This window comes from Cavia porcellus, unplaced genomic scaffold, assembly GCF_034190915.1.
Source record: "Cavia porcellus strain 051 isolate PalLab524CR breed Dunkin Hartley unplaced genomic scaffold, mCavPor4.1 scaffold_18, whole genome shotgun sequence".
Classification (NCBI taxonomy): domain Eukaryota; kingdom Metazoa; phylum Chordata; class Mammalia; order Rodentia; family Caviidae; genus Cavia; species Cavia porcellus.
Window position 1 is genome coordinate 18,699,966 of NW_026947501.1, and position 26,275 is coordinate 18,726,240.

Genomic DNA, 26,275 nt, shown 5'->3' on the forward strand with positions numbered 1-26,275 from the left:
GTCTCTGCAAGGCTTTCAAACTAAACTCTACAGTGGACCTTTGATCTACAAACTCAATTTATTCTCAAAGACTTGTTGTAACTCAAGTTGTCAATTGACGGCTTAGCCTTCAAAGTCTCTGCCCTACATACAGGCAGATCACAGTATCCTTAGAGAGACACTGGCCCAGGATTTCTCAAATAACTCCATACAGGAAAAGATGTTGTAACATTTCTTACAGAACTCTTTAAGGGTTAAATCTGTAACTGAGATCATCTTGAAGCCTAAGTGGCCAGCACTAGGGTCATAACAAGACTTTGTAAGTCAAAACTAAACTTCTGGTCATAAACCAAGTTATTCATATGTCAAGCTAGACATACTTGAGGGTCCATTGTATTTTGAAGACAGTATATATTTGTCAATGCAACCAATATAAAAGATACCTGTGTGCAATAATTTCTACTATTGCTGGAATTATCTTCCCTACTCCTTCTAGCCCTTTAGAAGATAAACATCAACTACTTGGGAAATCTGATCAATCTCATGAGTTATTTTTAACTTCTGGAGCATTTGATTTGTTAGACTGGTTGGACCACTTACGGGTAGCTATGGTCATCACAGATACAATGTTTTTTTGAAAAACTGTTAAAAATTCTACCAATCTAATTTCCTGAAAATTTCTTATCACTTAACTTGTATATAAAGATTCTCTACAAGATGAAAAGTCTTGTGACTAAGCAAAGCCTAATGATTTTCATAAATTGTTACCTTTGATAACAGCTTGTCAAATAAGCTGTCCATTATCGCTACAAGCTTCGCTGATATTTCAGCTATGTGGTCATGGTAATCCTGTAATGAGAAACAGTATGGTACTTGTATTTTAAAGTTCTTGAGATACATCCAAAACACACTTAAAAATTAAGGAATTAAATTTATGACACTTCAATAGAAAACACATGGATAATACCTTAGTGATATGATCAAAATGCCTAAGCATGTTATATTGCTTAGGTGGTAGTCGAGCTTCAAAATGAGCCCGGATCACAGGAATGTAGTGCACAATTAACTGCAAACATCGTGAAGCGAGAGCTGAAGAATGGATATATAATAGAAACAAAAGATGTTAGTAGATCTTAATTACAAATTAAGTAAAAAAAAGTCAATTTTATACAGATTTCAGTTTATTTCATAAAGGAGGAACACCATGGCAGAAGGCAACGCATTTTATTTTTCTTAAGAAAAAAATTTGGTAGTGAAATACATAATGAACTTTACCAAGGGACTGTAGTTGTGAGAAGTACCAGTGTAAGGACAGTAACGAGACAACTGATTCTCGTCTGATATTTGAATATCCTTCAGCCCAGTGCACTGCATACAGCATTCAGGTCATAAATCAAATAACAAAGTTTTAGAGTGATTCAGCTTCCAAGTAACTTATACTTGTTGCAGTAGAAGTTCCTCATAACATTTCCCCAGAGATTAGTTTTTAAGTTATAATACATAAAATAATGAAGTAGCACTTGTCACTTTTATAGCCTTTACTTAGGGCTATTAAAACATTAGATATAATAAAAACATCATAAGAACAGTGACAATGCTTATCTTTCTGCTGCTCAAGAAGTGCTTCTGTCTATAAATTCCTATTAAATTGTATTTTTAGAAAAAAGAAAAGTGGCATCATTATAACACCTCAGTATATGAATTAAATGGAAGAATCCATACCCAAATTTTTTGTAGTTATTGTTTTTAGTCCAACAACTTGCAATGCACCAGCTCCAAGAACTAACTGGCAACTTCTTGAATTGAAGTACTAACAAAGGAAGAAGAAAAAAAAAAAAAACTCAACAATTTATTAAAAACTGATCTTTACATGCTGGCAATGTGTTAACTGTCCTAAAAACATATTCTTTTGTCATGTCATTCAAGGACTTTATGGAAGCAATTAAGACCTATTTATGCAAGAATGAAAAAAGAGGGAAATTCTAAACCTTAATATTTACCTCTAGTGGGAGAAAAAATTGAGAAATTAGTTTTTAGAAATTTTCATTCAAAAACTAGCTCAGTTTCAAAACTAGCTCAGTCTTATTTTCTTCACTAAAACTCAAGTTCAGGATAAAATTAACCAACAGAAAATAGGTTTAAAAAAATAAAGCCTTTCCTATATACTCACAGTAAAAATATGTTAGTATGAAATGGCTGATAAAATTATCATCACATTTTCATTTTATATCAATGGTTTTGAAAGAATGATGTAAGAAAAATTTCTAACCTTAGTGAGATGAATTTTGTAAAGTTCAGTGAATTTCTTCCATGCACATGTGAAACCAGTCCAGGTTTTTTGACCTAAGTTGCCTCAGTCATGTTCAGCACCTAACGAACAAATCATCTCCTGTCTCCAATGTTATTAACAACTCTATGGGTGTAATGAGGAATCACTAAACGTGGAGTGAGAAGGAAGCAGGCAGTCCTTTTTCCAGTAACATGTTGTGATGTAACCATGATCAAATATCACAAAATTAACACCTTGATGGTAACCTGACCTTGAGAGTTGAGAGATTAGTTATACCCTAACGATTCAATTATTCCAAATATTTTTTCATAAAGTGGTGAAGCCATACATACCTTCAGTAAATCTGACAGACGAGTAAGCATGTCAGTAGTAACAGATGGGATGTTATCCACACACTGGCAATACTCAAGAATAATTCTTATTAACAGCAATACAGTCCTATAAAAAGAAAGATGGCACACAAATCAAAACAAGAAAAACTATACTGATTTGGCATATAAAATCAATCACCTATCAGTTCAACGCATCTGAGTACGCTAATCTTGCAACTGTTAAATTATGTGTTTGTCTACACGCGCAGCAAGTACTGGCCTAATGCGAGGCAAGAAAATTACCTAAGGTGCAATGTTCAAGAAGGCATTCATTCTTTAAGTTGTGTACTTGTAGAATTAGCACTTGCATGACACTAAAAATGAGTTCATCAAATTTTGTGCTCTTGGCAAAGCACTCCCTGCGAGGTTTTCTGACCTGGAAAGTTTTTCACTAAGGCAAGTATTCTATTCTTTGGCCAACCCTGACATAATGACAAAAAGAATAGCCAGTTGTTTTTGATTACCTATGTAGTCAGTCCTAAATTATAACTACTAAAAGCAATGAAGGGAGCCCTTAGTGAGATAAAAGAGAGGTGCAATGGCTTCTAATATCACACGTCTCTTACAAAGTTTAATAGTAGGTCACAAGAGGTCCTGCAAAGATAATAAATTACTTCAATGGCAGAACAGGTCACAAGCTGCAAAAATACATTATTGGGAGGTTAAATGACACTGAATTTAAGGGGGTAAAGGACCATTTATTATAGAGCATCCAAGTTAATTGTGCAGCTCTGAAAAATCCATGTAAAGCCGGAGATACAGTTCAGCGGCACAAGTGCCTGCCTGGCAAGCGGGAGGTCATGAGTTTGATCGCTGGCACTGAAAAAATATCCAAGTAAATTTTTTATAAAAGTCTGCAGAATATCAACAAATAGTGACTCCAAAAAGATAGCTTCTAATCTTTATAATGGCTGACCTCTTAGTCCATATGTTATTCTCTCTATATATTCCTACAGCCTGCTCTATGTGGCGTGCGTCCATTGTATATCTTCTGTAATAGCCTCTCGGAAGATATAGTTACCTTTCAGCCAGGGAAATGAGCTTTTTAGCAATAGACTCTTTGCCTAAAGAGCTGGAAAACCAGATATCCAGAGGGGACCATTTCTAATCACACACATGAAGCATAACCAGATAACAGATAGTCAGAAAAATCATATTAAGGTGAAGGGGCAAATTAATAAGCAGATGAAAAAAGCTCTGCCCTACCAGAAAGTAGGAAAAACTCCAAAGGAAAAAGAAAATGAGTTTAGAATTTGTGTACTCCAGAAGCTTGAATATACAGACTGAGAAAAAGCATCAATTTTTTTAAAAAAAGCATCAATTCTGTACATACATTTTGAGTGTAAGCATTGTGGTACAAAGAAAAAATTAAAATGGTAATAATTTTAGAATAATAAAAAATAAAAAAGATAGATAATTCCCCTACCTTTGCAAAATTTAAAATCTTAACAAGGAGACATAAACACAAAGAAATAATTCTAATTATTTTTTAGTACTGGGGACTGAACCCAGAGTCTTTGCACTAAATTACATCTCCAGCCATTTTTAAATTTTAAGACAGGGTCTCACTAAGTCACCAAGGTGTCTAGGCTGGACTCAAACTTGCCATCCTCTTGCCCCAGGCTTCTGGAGTGCTGAGAATACAGGTGTGCAGCACCACCCTCAGCTAAGAAATAATTCTGTTGTACTAAAGTAAATGCCATGATAAAGGGACACAGAGATACTTTCTTCCTTGAGAGGTCATCTACTTAAAAAAACATAATAACATGAAATGAAGAATACAAAAGAATGATGGCTGAGATGTTGGGAGTTAGACATAAATGTCTCCATTTGGGGACATGGTATATTAACCATTAACTGTCAATGCTGCAACTCTAGTAACTGAAGAATAAAATCAATAATCTCTGATATGTTTAATTTACAAGGGGGTGATAAAAGGTCATATGGGATCATATATATAAAAATACATAAAAGCATAAAGTGCCATTAAAGAAAATAAAGACATTTTGTAAGAGAATATGAAGATATCATCTTAATTATCTATTTAATAAAAGGAATATAAAAATATCAGACAAATGACTCTGGAATTTGTACAATTCTCAGTTAACTTGGAATAAAGACATGTTTATTAATAAAAGTAAATGACCTAGTGATTCAAATGATAATAAAAACAACTGCAGCAGAACTGTACTAAATCCTTTAAAGCATGAGCTGTTTAATTCTCATAATATTTCTACATATAGAACTATTTTCCACATTTGGAGCCCACAATTTAAAACTACTATCCTACATAAGAAACCTGTGGAAAAAAAACTGCAAAAGCCTAGGATGGCAACAGCATCAATGGAGCCACTGAAAACCCCTGGATTCTCTACACTTCATTTTACTGTTCATGAGAAAAGCTTTTTGTTAAGCCTATGTAGTCCTTGATGATGATAGTCTTTAAAGCATACTTTAGACTACAGGAAATAAAAAAGCAATCTATAAAATATTGTTTAAATATTTTATAGGATTGGAATTTTTATTTCAAAATTTTCAATTTAACTCAAGAGGAAACTAGAATACTTATGTTTCAAATAATTGACTCAACTAATGAAGAACATGTACTACTCACCCAACAACGGCATACTGTTGTCCCCCAACAATAAGAACTTCAGCTGGCTTCCTTTCTTCTGTAGCTAGAGTAAACCAAATAAACAAGAAAGAAGAGAGTACATGATGAAACAAAATACTGGTGAAAAAGCTGAAAACAATAGCCCCTATTTAAGGCTTGGTGTGGTGGCACATAGCAGTAATCCCAGCACTTAGCACGCAGAGGCAGGAGGATCTCTGTAACTTTAAGGCTAGCCTGTGCTACACAGTGAGCTCGAAGCCAGCCTGGGATACATAGAAAAACCCTGCCCCCAAAAAAGTTCCTATTTTGAGTTTAAAACCACCCTATTTCTAAAACTAAATATCTAATTGTTGACAAGCAATTTCATACAGTAAATACATTACACTGGGTTCAGAGTAAAAAACATATAAATCTGGGTGGCAGAATTGCCTATTGTTAGAAATTAGGTCAATTGCTTAACTTTTTTGAGTCTCAATATCTGTAACATGAAATGTAGGTAAATAGTATCTGTCTTTCAACGTAGTTGTTAATGTGATAGTGATAATGATTACAAACTGCCTATCCTTTAAGCCTGGTAAATGATAGATGATTAGGAAGCTTTGTTTTTGTTTTTTTCTTTGGTACTAGGGATCAAACGCATGACCTTGCACTTGCCAGGCAAGTACTTGTGCCACTGAGCTAATTCCCCAGCCAGGGAAATAGTTTTTTAAAAAGTTTCAAAACTTTTTGGAAAGATAGAACAAGCACTTCAACTGGCTGTCATTATTATCATTTTTAGAATGAATTAATTTCTAAATTCAATGAAGAGATTATACATTTAATTTTTAAAATTTCAACACAAGTTACTTTAAGCAGGTGATTTTTACAATTGTTATATAATAAAATTTGATATTTTGAAAGGACAGTAACAGTAGACTGGATTATTATCTGGATTAACCAAAGTACTTTGATTATCTTCTTACTCTGAATTATTTGTTAAATATAAAACTTCAGCTTATCCTACCTCAAAAAACCCTTCTCTCAACTACCTTCTGAGTGGATTAAGGTAATAGTCTCTCCAATTTCACTAATGTGTTGAGTTACCACTTTGTCACTTACTTCCCTGTACAGCCAAACTTATTAAAAAGGTATACTTACTTGGCTATCTATCCTTAGCACTTAACTACACACTGATTCCCAACACTACACTGAATTACTTGCATTGCAAGTAATCTCCTATATGTCAAACTTATTGCCATTATCTTACTTTCTCTTATAGCACAGTTGCATTTTGTGCAAATGTATAGTACACAATTTGAGAATATTTTGTTAAAAAATTAAGCCTTCACTAAATGCAGAAAATTTGCAATAATGCAACTACATTCTCCATTAATAATATTCAAAACTTACTAATTCAAAATGTATGCAAATTTAATTATCACATGACTCCATTTCCACTTGTATACAAAAACATCTCCTTACCATTACATCTCTTTCTTATCAAACTTAACCGTGTTTTGTCACCAATGACAAAATTTTCTCATGTTGAACTTCCAATTTCAACATCCATGTTCTTGATTTCTTCTTACTTCTCCACTCCTTAGTTCTTAGTCTTGCATTTTTTTTTTTTGCCCTCTACAGTTTACATTTTGCTTTCCTCTACCATATATTACTTGTGATCAGTCATATATTTTCAGTTTCATTCATTAAACTTAGCTTTTTTAAAAACAGAATTATAGCTGTTATCATTCTCAATGAATGACACAAAATGGAAGCTAACTAGTGTTTGCTTGATGAAAACATATCTCTAGACAATTTGATATAAGAGTTTAAAAATACTTAACTATAAAATTACATAAAGCTAGGTTCAAATACCAGGTATAATTTTTGTAAAATTCTTCAATCCCTCTTAACCCTTAAGGATCCTCATTGTTAAGGCAACAATAGTAATGTAATTGTAGGTTGTTCTGAGAATAAATTGAAGTAATACCTGTAAAACGCATCATCAAGTGTTAGCATGTAGCTAACACTCAATAAGTATTTGAAATTATTACTATAAACACTTTTCATGTAAAGTGTTTACATGAAAAGTACTCTGCTTCATTATTAGTTTTAGGCTTTTCAAGGCAATATAAATTTTAAAAATATTACATGTTAGTACAAAGTAGACAAACACCATGAATTCAGAAGAAAATGTGAAAGAATATACATACTCCTGGGTTTCTTTCCAGGTAAAGCAATCTTTCCATCTGATATAGAATCAACAAGATCCTGAAATTCTGCTGGAACATCAGCTTGCTTCCAGCGCTCATTATCCAAGAGAAGGCTACACAAAATTAAAATGAAAGGAAAGCTATCTTTAATAATATTTCAATACCATCTTCTTTGATTGAAAATAAAATTAAAGCTCAGTTGAGTATACAACACTTTAAAAGTACTGAATAACTCAATAAATTGGAATCATTCATAAGTAGTATAGTACCTATTTTTTCAGAAAGTATTTTTATATCTCTTAGCCTAACCAAAGAGAATGATGAAACATTTGTTACTTACGTTTGAATGAGAAAAAAGTCAACCTAATGAGGATCTTTCTGATGAGTACTTTATAACAGAAGTAAATATTCTAATTCTGTTGTGAAAGCTAAAAAATGTGATTTTAATTCCATAATTTGCTTTTATCAAAACTTTCTTCCATTAAGAACTTTTGGTGATCCAGCCAATTAAGTTTTCTTTTTACAATTAACAAACAAAACTATACTTTACAATGAACAAACAAAACTGAAGAATAAAACATACAGTGATGATACCTGAGCTTGGTTTTTCTTTCTTCATGAAACCTATTTACAAACTTGTTAGCTTGGCTCTGAAGTGCTCCAAGTAATGACGTGCTTTTTCTTCCACAGATATGCTCAGTGTCTAAAATGAATGTTTCCATTAATCTGGAAAGTGTTATAAATTCCATGGAATTTAGTTTCTCGAGAAAACCATCCTAAATTTTAAAAATAACACAAAAATCACGAGAGGACGTCAGTATATCAAATATGATAAGCTATTTAACCAACATAGTTTAATGAGCATTAATATTAATTACTTTTATAATGCATTAATTATATCATTAATCATTTATAATTGATATACATACTTTATCATTTAAGTGAAATTTTATAATACTTTAGACACAAAAATAAAAACACTGAAGACACTGAATTTGATTTTGATTCTATATAACTAATGCAGTAAATCAAATTCAGCTCATACTCGAAAATTTTCACAATATTGGAGTTTAATTTTATTAATAGCATCTGTATATAATTGTATATATGTATAACATACATAAAACAGCACATTAGATTCAAATTAATCACTAAGGTTTTATATTTTAAAATAAATCCTTTGATAATTATTTGAAAATAATGGTTTGGGGGCTGGGGATTTAGCTCAGCGGCATAAGCGCCTGCCTTGCAAGCAGGCAGTCGTGAGTTCGATCCCCGGTACTGATAAAAAGGAAAAAGACAAAAAAAAAAAAAAAAAAAGAAAAGAATGGTTTGATAATTTTTTCTATTTCTCTTAGTTATTTTACATCTCAGTATCTCCCCTAATGTCTCAGTATCTTTACAACTCAGTACCTCAGTTTATGAACTTAATTTGTTCTACAATTCTGGAAAGAATGGCCATGTTCGTGCTTGTGCAGGAAAGATGGCCACGGTCACGTTTATCACCTGATGCGGAGTTCACAAACAAAAACAAAATTTTGCCAAAAAACAATTGTGGGGGCTGGGGATTTAGCTCAGCGGCATAAGCACCTGCCTTGCAAGCAGACAGTCGTGAGTTTGATCCCTGGTACCGATAAAAAGGAAAAAGACAAAAAAAAAAAAAAAAACCAATTGTGTTTGCAAACCAAACTGATCGTAAAAAAAAGTGTTTGTGAACCCAGGTACCACTAACACCAGTATCTTTATTTATTAACTGTTAAAACTATTATGTATGAATGGAGACTATAAAACACACATGGAGGCATACGAACAATTATATAACTCTGGATCTTTAAAATGTTACATATAAATATAAAATATCTAATGTTTGGTGAAAATACCTTTGCTCTTGCCATGAGAAACTTGACAGCTCGATCATGGCATATGTCTGAGGCACTATACAGTAATTCCTGGATATTATTTACCAGCTTTCCTAGCTCTACATCAGTTAATTTCATGTCTTCACTAATCCTGAAAACGACAAAATGAGAATTAAGGAAAAACCATAAACACAGTATTCTCTAAAAGTGATACATCAATAAAAAGCTGTAAAATTCATATTTGAAGAAAAATTTTGTAATCTACCAAATACTTTCTAGTTTTTAATGGTGAAATATCACTTAAATATGCTCAGATAACACATATTTTACCTAGTATCTTATAGAAGAATAACTATTTCTCCCTGCCATAGTGTTTTAATACTTAGTTCACACTCTAATCTGTGGAATGGAAAACAAAATATTATATATACACATACACACACAAAATAGAGTATTATTTGGCTTTGAAAATGAAGGAAATTCTGATGTACATACATTACAACATGAATGAACCCTGAGGACATTATTGCAAGTGAAATATAGTCACAGAAAAAAAGTACTATATGATTCTATCTGAATGTATGAACCTGAATATTTCAATTTATAAGACCGAAAGTAGACTGAAAGTAGAGGTGATTGCCAGTGGCTAGAAGAAAACAAAGTTCTTGACAGGTAGAGAGTTCCAGTTCTGCAAGATGAAAGTTTTTGAGATGCCGGGTTATACTATGTGAATATGTTAAACACTACTGAACTATATACTTAGACACTACTAAAATGACATATTTTGTTTCTTATCACAACTAAAAACTTTAAACAGTTGGATGTGATGGTGCATCTCTGTAATCCCAGTACTCAGGCTGACGCAAGAGGATCACCACAAGTTCAAGGCGAGTCTGTGTCACACAGTGAGTTTAAGACCTGCCTGAACATTACAGCGAGAACCTGTCTCAGAAAACATTAAAAATTTCTCTTAAAGAATTTCAGTCTTTCAATTTCTTCTCACTTTTTAAAACTCCACAACTCTAATATTTTCCATTAATTTTCTTTTCTATTTTCTAACTGGAAAATAATTTGTTCTTTTGTGCCTTTATCTACATTACACTAAACTATGAAAACTAAATCATTTTCACATAGGAAAAAAAGGAAAAATCTACCACTATAAAGTTAAAATGTTAGACATCATTTCTGCATATTCTACAGATTGTAGCACCACAGAAGTCACCGATCCCTTGTGCTAGGATGCTACAACCTGCAAGTTGTCAATTACTGTGTTGTCTTGTCTCCGTGGTCTTGATGGTTTCATCGGGTCTAAGAACTATTCCTCTAAACTGTTGCTCAAATATGGCTCAAGGGGCTATAACATTGTCTCAATTGCCAATCACTCACCTCCAATGTGGAACCAGATAAGACCAACAACTGGTATAGCATTCCAGTGTTGGGGGACACTGGAAACAATGACTAATTAGCAACATCTTCAGAAAAACTCTCATAAGGATATGAGGAGAAAATAGGGAAAGTGTGAGAGTTATAAATAGCAAGACAGAAGCCCTTCTGTTAGCCCTACCAAAAGGTAGGGTTAGAAGGTTATAAAGGAAGGGTTCTTACGCATAAGTACCTGATGATAATTATCACAAAGGACTCTGCCAAAATGCTAAGTTAGTTCTGAATCAACCTGAGCCTAACTTAACAGAAAATCTAAATCTTGAGATGTTCACTGGTAAAAAAGATTAAACTGGGCCAGGATAAACCTCAGCAGTATAAGTGCCTGCCTGCCAAGCACGAGCTCTTGAGTTTGATTCTTGGTATCAAAAAAAAAAAAAAAGTAAAAAAAAAAGATCAAATTTATATGAAGGGTAGACACACTGTTGAGGCATATCCTGCACATCACAGTCACAGAATTCCACATTAAGTATGGACTATATAGGCAGTGATTTGTAGTTGACCACAATGTGCCCCAGATAGAGTGATTAATATCAAATAGTACACACTACCAGAGAAGTATGAAGAAATTGTCTGCCCAGCCCAGAGTTCTTTCAACAGTCTAATGTAGCTGGCTCATGAAAATCATTGTGGGTTATAAAGTTACGTAAATTGCTATTCCCTGGCCATGCCACTGTGCCCAACACTGTTCCCTTGATTGAACAACTGATGCAGTTTGTGGAATCTTACGCTGTAGATTTTGTTAATGCTTTCTTTAGTATTCTCAAAGCTGCTGAATCCCAGAACAAGTTTGCATTCACCCACAACAGAGAGCAATGGACTTTTCAAGTGCTCCCTCAGGTCTACCTGCACAGTTCCATCATTTGCCATGTGATGGTGGACTTTGACTTGGACTTTGACTCATTATCCTGGAAATGTTTTTACTATATACATGGTATCATACTAATTTCTGAGTGTCTTATAGATTTAGGAAAATATCTGGAAGATACACAGGTACAAAGATGACAGAAATCAATCCCTACAAGGTACAGGAGTCTAGTACCACAGTAAAGTTTTCAGGGGTCTTATGATTGGGTAAATACACAGAATACCTCAACAGATCATTGAGAAAATTCTGTAGCATCTTATACAAATGGATGCAAAGTAATTATAGGTAGTACAATTACTCTTAAGGTACTGAAGCACTTTCATATCCCATGTTACTCAAGTTGTTCACTCGCTGTATAACTTGACAAAATGTAGAACCATGTGGAATGAGACAAAGGGCTGAAAAGACTTTTCAGAAAGTCTCAAAACTGTTTAGTAGTCACTCTGGTCCTGGCTGGGCCCCACCCAGTGACTTCCAGGTAGCAGAGAGCCGCTGCATGTGAGCTGAAGCCTGCCACAGAGATCTCTACCTAGTTGTGCAGCCACAGGACTTTGCCTACAACGTGGTAGGCCCCCGTGCAGTGTCCCAGAACACTGCAGGACCTCAGAGTCATCATTCCAGTCTTGGCTGGGCTCAACCCATCAACTTCCAGGTAGCAGGGAGCTACCATGTGTGAGCTGAAGCCTGCCAGAGATCCCTACCTAGTTGTACAGTCACGGGACACTGCCTGGAACCTGGTAGGCCCCTGTCCAGTACTCCCAAACACTGCAAGACCTTTGAGTTGTCACTCCGGTTCTGGTTGGGCCCTGCCTAGCAACTTCCAGGTAGTAGGGAGCTACCGCCTGTGAGGTGAAGTCTATCACAGTGATCCCTACTTAGCTGTGCAGCAGTGGGTCTTTGCTTAGAACCTGGTGAAGCCGTACCCAGAGCCCCCAAGTAGCAGGGGAGCTTTGGTGTGCTACATGGTGTGAGATGAAAGCCTGCCTAGTATACGCCATATACCATTCAGCATTATTACAGCACTCAGAACTTGGTAGGGCCCTGCCTAGGGACCTCAAGTAGCTGGGGGTACTCCCATGTGAGCAACATGGGGAGTGCTGAAGGTCCACCCAGTGTGCACCCTCATCTGGGGAGTCTCTAATTGCCACTAGGGAACCAAGGAATACAGAAAAACAAAAAAATGAAAGACCAAAATGCAATCTCAAACCTCAGTCCATGCCAAACAAGCCTAGGAGAAATGGACATAGAAGAAAATGTAAGCCATACACCTGAAACTTCTGAAATGATAGCAAAGGAAGAAAAGAAGCAACTCCAAGAAGCTATAAAGGAACTCAGATCAGAAATAATTTCCCAGGTAAAAGGAGAAATGATAAACATAATAAAACGAATGCTGAACACATCTAAAGAAGTTAGATGTAACTAACTTCTAGTACCTATAATTGCTTAGTTGAAAAAAATCAAGGAGCACTGCAAAAAGATGGAAGCCTTGCATGAACAACATAAGAAAACAATAAAATACATAAAACAGATTCAAGCAGGCATCCAAGAAACCAAAACTATCATCAAAAGTCGGCAAAACTGCATAAATGAATGTGAAGATAGACTTTCAAACCTAGAAGACAAGATTGAAGACAGTGAACAAGAAAGCAAAGATCTGTTAAAAATAATGAGAAACCAAGAAATAACAATTCAAGTTGGAAGGCAATACAAAGAAAAATAACATAAGACCAATAGATGTAAATGAAAAAGGTGTCAACACAAATAATATCAAGACTATTGACAGAATAATAACAGAAAATTTCCCAAATATGGGAAAGGAAACTGATATACAGATAAGTGAAACATAGAATTCCAATTAGCCATAACCTATATCTATACCCAGACATGAAATAATCAACATCTCAGAAATTCAACATAAGAACAGAATATTAAACATGGTTAGAGAAAAGAGATAGATCACCTATAAAAGAAAGCCTATCAGAATCACAGCAGACTTCTCAACACAAACAATGAAATCTAGAAGAGCATGGAGTGAGGTACTTCAAATCCTAAAGGAAAATTACTTCCAACCCAGATTGATGTACCCTGAAAAACTGTTCTTTAAAATGGATGGAAAAATAAGATACTTCCATGACACAGAAGAGCTGAAGAATTTCATGACCAAAGCAACCTTGCAAAGAATACAGAAAGATATTCTAAGATACACATAAAAACAACTCCAAGAACACCAACAGAAAAAAGCCACTATGTAGGGCAATTAAAGAGAGGGGAAAGGTAAAGAACCAACAACAGAAAGAAACATATAACCATTAATATAAACAGCCTCAATTCACCCATTAAAAGAAACAGACTGGCAAAATGGATCAAGAAACAATATCCAACCATATGCTGCATACAAGAAACCCATCTAATCCAAAAGGAAATTCACAGACTGAAGGTCAAAGGATGGAAAACAATACTTCATGCAACAGGAACTCAAAAAAAAAAAAAAAAAAAAAAAGCAGAGGTAGCTGTACTGTTTGCAGACAATATGAACTTCAAAGCATGATCAGAAGAGATAAAGAGGTCACTACATATTAGTTAGGGGAAAATTTCAAGAGGAACAGACAACACTCCTAAATATATGCATATATATGCACCAAATATAGCAGCATCTAGCTATATAAAACAAAAATTACCAGAAAAGAAAAATCAAATAAGGAATAACACAATTATAATGGGAGACTTTAGCACCCCTTTGACACAAAGAGACGGATCAACTACACTGAAAGTCAGCAAAGAAATAACAGAATTGAATCAAAATTGTGAACAAATGGACTTAGTAGACGTGTACAGAGGGCTCTACCCAAAACATCAGAATATACATTCTTCCCAGCTGCACACAGGACCTTCTTTAAAACAGATCATATACTAGCCCATAGAACATGCTTAAGTAAATGCAATTGAATTGAAGTTATCCCATGCGTATCATACTGCCATGAAATTGGAAATTAATGACAAAAGAAACTACAAAAAACTTCATAAAGACATGGAAATTAAATAATACATTCCTGAACAATCAATAGATCACAGAAGGAATTTAAAAAAGAAATTATACAATATCTACAAGTAAAAAAAAATACAAATACGTCTTATAGGAAACTGTGGGAAGCAGTGAAAGCAGTCCACAGAGAGAAATTTATTTATGTGAACTTGACATAAGGAAAACAGAATAAACACAAATAAACAACCTGATGCTACACCACAAATGTCTAGATAAAGAAGAGCACGCCAAGCCTAAAGCCAGAAGAAGGGAGGAAATTATAAAGATCAGAGCAGAAATCAACACAATAAAGACTAAGAAAACAATACAAAGGATTAATGAATCAAAGAGTTGGTTCTTTGAAAGAATAAATAAAATTGATAAGCCCCTAGCCAACTTTATTTTAAAAAGGAAAGAAAAAACTCAAATTCATGCAATAAGGAATGAAAAGGGTGAAATCACTACAGACCCTGTGGGAATAAAGAAGATCATCAATACCTGCTTTGAAAATCTTTACTCTCATAGGTCAGATAACACAGAAGAAATGGACAGATTTCTAAACAAATATGAATTACCAAAGCTGGGTAAAGAAGATATAAAACTGTTGCACAACCCAATTTCAGTTAATGAAATTGAAAATGTAAGAAGAACCTTACCAACAAAGAAAAGGCCAGGTTCTGATGAATTCACAGCTGAATTCTACAAGAAATTCAAGAAGACTTAATGCCAATCAACTTCAAACTCTTCAATGAAATTGAAAGATAAGAAACTCTCCCTAACTCATTCCTGGAAGCAAGTATTACCCTAATACCCAAAACAGAGAAAGACTCAACCCAAAAAGAGAATTATAGGCCAATCTCCCTAATGAACATAGATGCAAAAATCCTCAAATACTAGCAAACAGAATGCAGCAAGTCATCAAAAAGATCATACGCCATGACCAAGTGGAATTCATCCCAGGAATGCAGGGATGGTTCAAAACACGCAAATCAATACATGTAATCCACCATATCAATAGAGCTGAAGATAAGAATCACATGATCATCTCAAAGGATGCAGCAAAAGCTTTTGATAAAGGTCCAACACTCATGCATAAGAACCCTATGGAAAATTGGAATAGTCTTTACCTCAATCTGATAAGAACCATCTATGACAAAATACCTCAATCTGATAAGAACCATCTATGACAAACAAACAGCCAGCATCATATTAAATGGTCAAAAACTGAAAGCTTTCACTCTAAATCAGGAACAAGACAAGGCTCTCCACTATCACAACTCCTATTCAATACAGTGCTGAAATATTAGCCAGAACAATTAGACAAGAGAGAAAAATAAAAGGAATAAAGATAGGAAATGAAGAGGTTAAACTATCATTATTTGCAAATGACATGATACTGTATGTAGAAGACCCCAAGACTCCATTAAAAGACTTCTAGATGTAATAACCAAACTCAGTAATATAGCTGGATACAAAGTCAACATTCAAAAACCAATAGCATTTTTCTACACAAACAAAAACTCACTGAGAGGGAAATAAGAGAAACCACAATAGCATCCAAAAACTGAAATACTTAAGAATCAATCTAACAAAAGTAAAAGATCTATTCAGTGAAGATTACAATACTCTGAACAAAGTACAGTACTCTGAACAAAGAAATTGAACAGAATCATAGAAAATGGAAAGACATTACTTATGGATAGAAAGAACACACATCGCGAAAATGACCATTCTCCCAAAATTGTTATACAGATTGAATGCAGTTTCAATTAAAATACCATTAGCAATACTTCACAGATGTAAAGAAATCATTCCTAAAACTCATCCGGAACCAGAAGAGACCTAGAATAGCAAAGGCAATTCTGAGCATCATTGGCAAGGCTGGAGGCATCACAACCTCTGACTTGAAGTTATACTACAAAGCTACTTGATAAAATCAGCATAGTACTGGAATAAAAACAGACTTGACTATAAAGGGAATAGATTAGAAGATACGACCACAACCACAAACACATTCAGCCACCTTATCTTTGACAAAGGAGCAAAATATGTTCACTGGAGGAAAGACAGCCTCTTTAGTAAGTGCTGTTGGAAAAACTGGCTTCCCATATGCCAAAAGCTAGAACTAAACCCATATCAATCACTGTGTATTAAACTAAAGTCAATATGGATCAGAGATCTAAATATTAAAACAGAAACAGTAAATCTGCTGGAAGACAAAGTAGGTAGAAATCTTTAACACATAGGGCTAGGCAAAGAATTTATGAACTACTTCCCATAACGAACAACTAGGATCTCGTCTTATTAAAAAGTTTTTGCATGTCAAAAGGAATCTCCAACAAAATGAAAAGAAAACCCATGAATTGAGACAATATCTTAGTCAACTGTCCCTCAGACAAAAGACTTGTATCTAGAACATATAATGAATTTTTAAAAATTAGGCCCCCAAAATTTAAAGACCCAATCCAAAAATTGGCATGTGAAATGAATACACACTTCTCAGATGAAGAAATACAAATGGCAAATAAATACATGAAAAAATGTTCACTATCATTGATCATTAGAGAAAGGCAAATTAAAACCACACTGAGATTCCATCTTATTCCAGAAAGGATAGCCAAGATCAAGAAAACCACCAATGACAAATGCTGGAGAGGCGACTGGGAAAAAGGAACACTTTTGCACTTTTGGTAAGAGTGTAGACTGGTGCAACCATTGTGGAAATCAGTGTGGGGGTTCCTCAAAAAGCTGGGATTAGAGGTCCCATTTGAACCAGCTATACCACTTCTGGGCATATTCCCAGAAGAACTGAAAACATCATATTACAGTGATATATGTGCACCTATATTTATAGCAGCACAATTTATAATAGCTAAATCTTGGAAACAACCCAAATGCCCATCAACTCTGTAATGAATTAAAAAGATGTGATATTTTATAGAATGGAATACTACTTAGCTATAAAGAAAGATCACATTGAGGCTTATAAGTAAATGGATATAACCTGAGACCACAGTCATAAGTGAAATAAATCAAAATCACATGTGTAAATACCATATTGTCTCCCTAGTGTAAGAAACTGAAAGAGCAAACAAGATACAAAATCTTGAATAAATATTTTGAAAGGGTAAGAAACTGCTCAAAGAGAAAAAACTAACTCAGGGAAAAAGAGAAAAGAAGGAAGAGAAATAAAATAAGATATAAATTTGTATCCATACACTTAAGATTACTAAGATGATTGTACTAATAATTCTATTAGTTCTTGGAACAAAACAGACAACATCCATATGATTAGATCAACTTTGCATTTCTATATCTGGTAATTCAAATAAGACTTTTGAAGATAACTATGTAAAACAACAAAAATTGTCATTTTCCTACAACCTTTTTTTGTTCTGGGCTCTTAGATACAGTTATTTACTTGGGTTTTTTTCCTCTAATACAGAAAAGGTAAATGTACATGCATATGCTTATATATGCCTAGAACTTCACCTAAAAAGTTTACAAGAGTTGATTTTAGTATGTGTGATAATATGAACAACTACACTGAAGAAAATGAGACACCATAGTAGCCATTGATGATTTCTTATCATTTTGATTCAAAAGCCAGTAATGCTTTTATTCTTAATTTGATTGGTTTTAGTCTGTTTTCAATTACTTGATTCTAATATGTATGAAGATATGGACAGCTATTTTGAAGAAAACAAGAGACATCATGGCAGCCACTGTAGATTTCCTGCTTTTTCTGAAATCTTGTGCTATTTGCATTGTTTTACTCTGCTCTACTTTGTTCTGTTTTGTTTTGGTTTGCTTTGTTTTGTTTTATTCTCTTTAAAATAAATTTTTAAAAATTCAAGTAAAAAAAAAAACTGTTTAGTTTGTGGAAGGCCTAAACAGTTGTGTGTCCCTAGTGCCCATTTGATCTAGAGAATACCAAAAGCCTTAAAGGTTGTGGCATAAAGAAATCTAGACAGTTCCAACAGAGCTCTGGTTCTAATCATGGAAAAGGTTGAAGCCAAGCATATAGAACTGCTCCTGCAGCAATTCCACCTAACGCCCCCTAGTGGGTGCAATCTATCACTGCATCTACTTTAATGACAAACACAACATATCCAATAAAGAGCTGAACCATAGGCCCTTGGCCAAGCCACTCTCTGGGGTGGCACAAAATTAGATTTTGCAAAGTGGCATGATTAGTCTTGATGCAACCAACCACTTTCTTACACTGAGGGAGCCCACATTTGGTATTAGAAGCCAAGGCAAAGACCTGGTTGTTCTGTTAAATAGATATGTGCCAAAGAAACTGCCATCTAAATATCTGTGCCCATTGATTACTTCTGTTGTCAGCCTCACTCAAGGGAACCTTTTCTTGCAGCAGGCAGGTACCACTCTTACAACCCACAGTAAGTTCAGTTTATGAGTGAGTGAACTTCCCTTCTCCAGTTAAGTGAGCATGCATCAAAATGTGGTACCCTTGTTCCTCAAAAGGTGGAGTAACTTTAAGGAGACCCCAGAGATGAGGCCATCCTTTAAATAAATGAAGAAACACATAAATAAATCCTGACCCATCCACACTTAAACTGGGGACACATATTATTGGTGGATGCTTGCATCATTCTAGGAATAAGCATCTGCTGTTGTAATGTAACAGACCAGTGCTCAGTTGTTAGTCAAAGCTAACACTCCTTTCCAACACTGCTGCAGAAGAGGTGGAAAGATTATAAGAGTCGGTGTAAGGAGTGGAGTATAGTGAGAATTGCTCTCCAAACGCTAAGTCAAAGTAACTCCATCTTGTAGTGAGCCACTGTTTTAGCTGTTCAATGTGTCCTCATCAAGTGCTGAAGATGAGTGCCAAACTGAGAACAAGGTCATCTTGCTCTACTATAACTAGACCGTGCTTCCTGAGACCAGTGGAGTTTCCTGATAAGGACAGGATGGGAGTGGAGTTCACATAACTTTTCTCAAGGATCCTTCTTGCTTTTGATCTTACTTTTGTTGTTTTAATTAGTGCCCTATAAAACCAGTAGCCTGGCACAAGGAGGTTAGCTATTTCAGTGTTGCTGTAGCCTGCAAAGCTGTCACCTGCTTTGTTACTCGCAGAGCTAGACTTGTCCGAGTTGTTCTTTGAACTGCTGAGTGTTTCTTTCTCTTTCTTTTTTTTTTTTTTTGTATCAGGAATCAAACTCAGGACCTTGTGCTTGCCAGGCAGGCACTTATGCTGCTGAGCTACATCCCTGGCTTCTGTCTAATTTTTGAAGCAGACATTTCTTTTACATCTCTTTGTGAAATTTACACAACAGAAAGGGAGGTGTTATTGTTGGCTTAATGCTATACATGTGACTTTTTATAAACCTCTAGAAAATTGGCTGATTTACATAAACTGAGCAACAGCACTGTGTCTTGTTATTAATAACACTAAACCCGAACTATATTCATGGACCAGAAAGATTTTATTGGTTTTGCTTTAACTTTTAGATGCCAGAGATTACTAAGACATCTAGTATACTTTGAAGTAGCAGACAATGATGTCTGCTTCTTGGTGGATGAAGAATCAGTAGTACATTCTAGTTCAGTTCTGGTGGATGACTTAGTAATAATTTACCAGTTTTCTTGTATTTAAGTGGTATACTATGATTATGTAGAATGTTCATGTGTTTAGGACATATACATTGTAGTATGTGCATACATTGGGATAATAAGACATCCTCTTTGTAAACTGTTAAAAAAATTTTTTTTTGTTTTTTTTTTTGAGACAAAGGTCTATCTAATTCAGGTTGGTCTTGTACTCATTATCTAGCCCAGGCTGGCCTTGAACTCACAGCAATCTCCTTGCCTCAGCTTCCTAAGTGCTGGGATTACTGGTGTCTATCACCATGGGGGGGGGGCCCCTGCGGAATTATTTTTTTTATTCAGAAAAAAAACCACGAGGTATAAAGAGAGGGAGTTTTGAAGGCCCGTAATACTTTCATTCTTTTGTTTTGATTGGTTTTATACTATTTTGTTTTGTTTGGATTTATTGTGTGTGAAGGTATAGATAACTATTTCGAAGAAAACGAGATATTATGGTAGCCACTGTTGATTTCCTGTTGTCTTGTTTTGAAGTACTGTGTTGTTCGCATTGGTCTGTTCTGATCTGCTTTGTCTTGTTTTGTTTTGTTCTCTTTAAAATTAAAAAAAAAGAAGCGAGAAAAGAGGATCCAGGGGGCAATGTGATGAACTGTCAACAACTGGGAAATCTGGATAAAATATATATATTTAATATATATAATTTGTGTGTGTGAGAGACTTTTGTATTTTTATGGCAATTTTTCTATTAATTTGAAGTTATCTCAAAATAAAAAGTTTATTTTTTTTTTGTTTTTGTGATGCTGGGGATCAAACCCAGAGTCTTGGACATGCAGGTAACTACTCTACCACTGAGCCACATTCCCAGCCACAATAAAGTTTTTAAAATAATGTTTAAAAAGACTGTGATCCACCTGGAAATTCATGTCCTTGAAATTGCAAAGTTGCAAATCAGTCAAGTCTGGTGGTACATGCCTGCAATGTACTCTGGGAAGATAAGGCGGTGTGGACTACAAATTCAAGCTCAACCTGGTCACTTATCAAGACATTGTCTCAAAATAAAAAATAAAAGAACAGTTGGCAATGTAGCTTAGTGAAATTCAATCCCCAGTACCACCATTACAAAAAAAAAAAGCAAACCGAACAGATCTTCACTATATATAATACAATCATAACAAAGAACAAAGAACAAAATAACAACCCATCTAGGCCCACAAATGTTCTGCTTTAGTGATTTTAAGTAAATCATGTAAGTGCTCCAAGCATCAGTTACTATATCACTGATTTAAGGGCATTTAATTAAATAATTTAGTAAGTTAAAACTTTTTAGCTTTGAAATTGTATAAGTTCTCCATTACCTCTTATGCCAAAAAGAGATATTTCAAACAACGTATTTTTGTTAAATTCCAAGATGAAAATCTACATGGTTTTTAAATAAATTGAATATTTAATTGTACTAAAACTATTAATAAATGATTTAAAAAGCCTGTCTATTTAGCCATTATACTCACACAATATCCACACCTCCTGGAGTAGCAGATGACGATGTATGCTCTTTACTGGATGAAGAATCAGTAGCACATTCTGGTTCAGATACCGAATCACTGCTACAGGGCTCACTATTTGGAGATACATTTCTTTGAGAGGTAGTGTCAACTGCTACAGTTGCTAATTCACCCTCATTAAATGCATCACTTATAAACATGCCTTCGTGGATTAAATAAGCCACTTCTGTGTCCAGTGAATTATCTTTTGCAGCATTCTTCTGCTGTGAAATCTCCTCCAATTCTCTAGTCCTTTGGTTTTTTTCAAGAACTGAGAGAACAACACTGTGAATGATATTCAATGTCGCCTGCAAGGAGAAATAGAAAGAGGAAGAAAGAAACATTTTTTAAAGAATTTAAAATATCTTACACTTAACCCAGACATGGTGGGGCAAGGAGGATAACAAATTCAAGTCCAGCCTTGACGACTCAGAGCTTTAGCAAGATCATAACTCAAAATTAAAAAAACAAAAAGATGAGGATGTAGTACAGTACAAAAAACATGTGTTCAATTGTCAATAATACACACACATACTTACAGATACACAAAATCTTATACTTGAAGTCACCAAAAGTGAATTTTATTATACAGAAAAAAGTTTGTGACATTTTCTTACATGCACACAACATGCTTTGATCATCTTTTTCTCCTCTTCTTTCCTTTCTATCCCTTTCCTCTTCTCATAATAACCTCTCTTCTAACAAAAGTGTGCATAATAGCTATTGAGAGCCTGAAAAAAAAAAGTTGTTACCCAAACTAGTAGCTTCCAACAGCTTACAGTTAAGCAAACTGTGCTGAATATTTTTATGGTTATTGAGTTGTGAATATGATTTTTTGTTGTTGTTTTGTTTTGCTTTGTTTTATTTGGTTTTGAGGCAGGGTCTTACTATACAGTACAGACTGGTCCTGAACTCACTGTGCAGCCCAGGTTAGCCTCAAGCTTATAGAAATCCTTCTGCTCAGTCTCCCGAGTGCTGGAATTATAGGCATGTACCAGCACACTCAGGCCTGCGGACATGATTTTATTTATTTATTTTTTTATTTATTTATTTTGGTACCAGGGATCAAACTCATGCCTTCATGCTTGCCAGGCAGGTGCTTGTGTCACTGAGCTAAACTCCCAGCCTCCAGCATATGATTTTATATTGGAGAGCTCATATGCAAAAAAACAGGTATAGCTATAAAGTTTCAAAATCAATCTTTAACATTTGACTATATTTGATTTTTTAATGAGTTTTCTTAGACCATAAGTGATTAGATTCCTATCTCAGTAAAATATATCAAAAAAAGAGGTAGGGCCTGGAGGAAAGTAATTAGGTCATAAGAGCTCCACTTCATGAATGAATTGATGCTGTTTATTTAGATGTACTGGCAATTAAACCCAAGGCCTCACCATGCTAAGTAAGCTTTCTACTAGTAAGGTATACCCCCAGTCTTTATAATGTTATTTTTTAATTAATTAATTAATTTTGGGAATACTAGGGACTGAATCCAGGACCTCGATACTGAATTGTATCTATAGCAAGCACTTTTCCTTTTTTTTTTTTTTTTTTTTTTTTTTAAATAAGATGGTCTCATTAAATTGCTGTTTTAATCACTTTCTTACCACTGGGACACTGTATGTCTAATACCTTCAATTTAAAGTTTATTTTGATTTGGCTTTAGGAATTGTAGTCTGTATTTGACAGGCTTAAACTCAGAAGCAGCATGGTGAAAGGGCCTGGGCAGAGGAAGGCTGTTCACAGCATGGCAGCCAGAAAGCAAAGAAAGAAGAGATGAAGAGGGAGACAGACTCCCCTTGCCTCCTCTGAGCAGGCCCCACCTCCTAAGAGCAAGATGTCATACTCCTACCACAGTTCACTTGGCTTCCAAAAGCCCTGCCTATGAGCACATAAGGCCTTTGAGGGATATTCTCTTGTGTTTTGGGCCTTCTTTTTGAGACAGGTTCTTGCTATATAGTTCAGACTGGCCTTAAACTCACTATGTAGCCTAAACTGGCCTTAAACTCACAGCAATCTTCCTTGCCTCAGCCTCCAGAGTGCTGGCATTATAAGCTTATGCTACCACACCCAGTTGACACTCTTGATCTGAACCATAACATTCTTCCCATGCCCTCCCCAAAATTTAAGGATATCTCTTTATGCAAAATGCAATTAGCCTATCTCTAAAAGTTGCCAAGGTCTTAACAGTTTCAGCAATGTTAAAAAGTCTCTAAGTCCAGAGTCTCCTCTGAGACTCAGAGCAAACATCAGCTGTGTCCTTGTAAAATCAAAAAGATAACCCTCATGGATTCTGTCTTGGAGTGGCTCTACTCACTGACTTGTGGTTTTCCACAGATGTTTCATATTAGCGGCTTCTCTAATTTCTTGGGTCTCTAACACACTTTTGGCTTCACTCCCATGGCTTTATGCATGACCCCCTCAGGGGACACAATCCTGACCTTCCAGGCCTTCCTCAAAAATCTGGGTGGAATTCTCTCTGGCTCTACAATCCTACATTTTGCATGCCTATAAAACCAAGATGATGTGCATGATACCAGGCCTTTCAACCACTCAAGTCATGGCTGGGCCCCCTTGGATCATGGCTGTAGCGGCCTATGAGTGCAAATGACTGGGTATTGTGAAACAAATCTCAGGGAACTAATTCATTAAGGCTCTATTCTCAAAGAGTTGCCCAACTCTTGATGCTGTTTATTTAGAAGTACTGGCAATTCAACCCAAGGCCTCACCATGTTAATAGTTTTAGCAGTGTTTCACTTTTAGACTCTAGAGCCTGTAAAAGGTGGGGTCTTACTAGCTTCTGAACTTGTGATCCTCCTGAGCTGATCTTTATTAGCCCTTTGTGAAATGAACATTTCAGAGATTATTAGGGTTTTTTCTGCAGTTATTAGACTTGAAGTTTGAAGGTTGCATGAGTAACATAAAGTGATCCAAATGCAGTCAAAATTCAGGTTTAACTACCAAAATCTAGACACCATTTTTTTTTCATTTTCTTCTTTCTTATCATTATATTTTTTAAAATAGGTATTATCTCCAGAAAGAAAGTAACTCTGGGTCCCTTTATCATAGCACTTGCTTCTAGTGAAGTATAATAGAATTATTTATTGGTAGAGCAAGGTGTTATACATCTTTAATCTCATCACTCTGAGAGGCTGAGGTAAGAGGACAGCAAGTTTGAGTCTGGTCTGGATAACAGGGATTTTGCAAGATTGTGACTCATAATAAAATACATAAAAAGGACTGGGGATGGAGCTCATTCTGAAAGCCCTAGATTAAATCCTAGTAATAAAAAGGAGCAGAAAGGAGTGGAAGAAAGAGGTAAGAAAAAGGGTGAGTGGAGAAGAGGAAGAGGAAGAGAAGCATTATCTCAAGTAATTAATAGTCACTCAAACGTAAGTTTTTAGATTCTAATCTTTTATTATTCAATCCATTCAAAATATTACTGAGATGTGCTAGATTGAATTTTATGCTTTAATGTCATTTTAAAATATTTACTTTAATATTAAAATGATACATAAATATACTTTGTTTTTTAAAAATAAACATAAGGATGTAGGCTAGCAAATTATTAACTCTGACAAATTAAACAAGCAATTCAAATACTATTTATTCCTGTAATACAGTAAATACTACTAAAAAACAAAACAAAGGGCTGGGTACATAGTTTAATAGTACAACATGCATGAGACACTGGTTTAATCTCCAGTGCTACAAATAAAGATGCAAAAGAACTCTTTCGAATATAAAAAATAATGCCTTTTTAAGGAAAATCTAGGGGAAAACAAAGTAACACAAATTTTAAATGGGCCTATAATCTAATAATCTACATAGAACTAATTTTAATTTAAAAATTCTTCCATTAAAATGAATAGCTTGTAATTACCATTAATTTTCAGTAACATCACAAGCTTTTTTCAAATAAATATCATATTTGACAGTTTCAAATCACATTTATAGATGTTCTATTTAAATATTACACACTTCAAATGTGAAAATGTGGGATTATAGCTATGCCAAATTATAATCTCCATACTATACTTGCATCAGACAATAATTTTACTTACTTTAATAAACGTAGGGCCTAAAGGCATAGCTACTTTAAAAATTACTGGTGAAAACTTCATCAAATATATACTACACTATTTAGGAGTTCTGTATATCCAGACATGCAATAATAAATGAAATATGATGATAAAAGTCACAGAAATGTATGAAAACTGAAAACAGGGCCTAATTGTTGAATAATCCATCCATACAAAAAGGTCTGTTGCCTATTACTATCAATAGTAGGATCAATATTTTTAAGCACACTAATCCCAAGCAATCTAAATTAAGCACAATGAAATTTTTTCTGGTTTAGTCTGAAGCACTTCTACACGTGACTTAGCATTGCTCCTATGTAAATAAGGATAAACCATGACATAGAGAGGTAACAAAGTCCCTGAGATGATTTACCACAGCACTTAGGAAAGTCTAGAGATATTAACTAGCACATACAGCACACTTCTCACACTTTGTAACACCAACAATA

General features: G+C 34.8%; 1 protein-coding gene across 6 annotated transcripts in view; it reads right to left on the reverse strand.

Moving 5' to 3' along the window:
- Nucleotides 1–26,275, reverse strand: part of Vps54 (VPS54 subunit of GARP complex) — a 109,915-nt gene that overhangs the window by 23,087 nt on the left and 60,553 nt on the right. For 5 of the 6 annotated variants that reach the window (XR_010040580.1, XM_063229509.1, XM_063229508.1 and 2 more), the window contains exons 12-20: nt 21,712–22,052; nt 9,327–9,456; nt 8,041–8,222; nt 7,447–7,559; nt 5,255–5,318; nt 2,602–2,707; nt 1,702–1,789; nt 947–1,068; nt 748–828 (exon numbers count right to left, since the gene is read on the reverse strand). Coding sequence is in view for 4 of the 6 variants with exons in the window: in XM_063229509.1 (XP_063085579.1) it covers nt 748–828; nt 947–1,068; nt 1,702–1,789; nt 2,602–2,707; nt 5,255–5,318; nt 7,447–7,559; nt 8,041–8,222; nt 9,327–9,456; nt 21,712–22,052 (1,227 nt within the window). In the remaining 2 variants the exon portion in view is untranslated. Of the gene's footprint in view, nt 1–747; nt 829–946; nt 1,069–1,701; nt 1,790–2,248; nt 2,350–2,601; nt 2,708–5,254; nt 5,319–7,446; nt 7,560–8,040; nt 8,223–9,326; nt 9,457–21,711; nt 22,053–26,275 lie in introns of those variants that run through there. The other variant, XR_010040581.1, reaches the window with a different exon arrangement.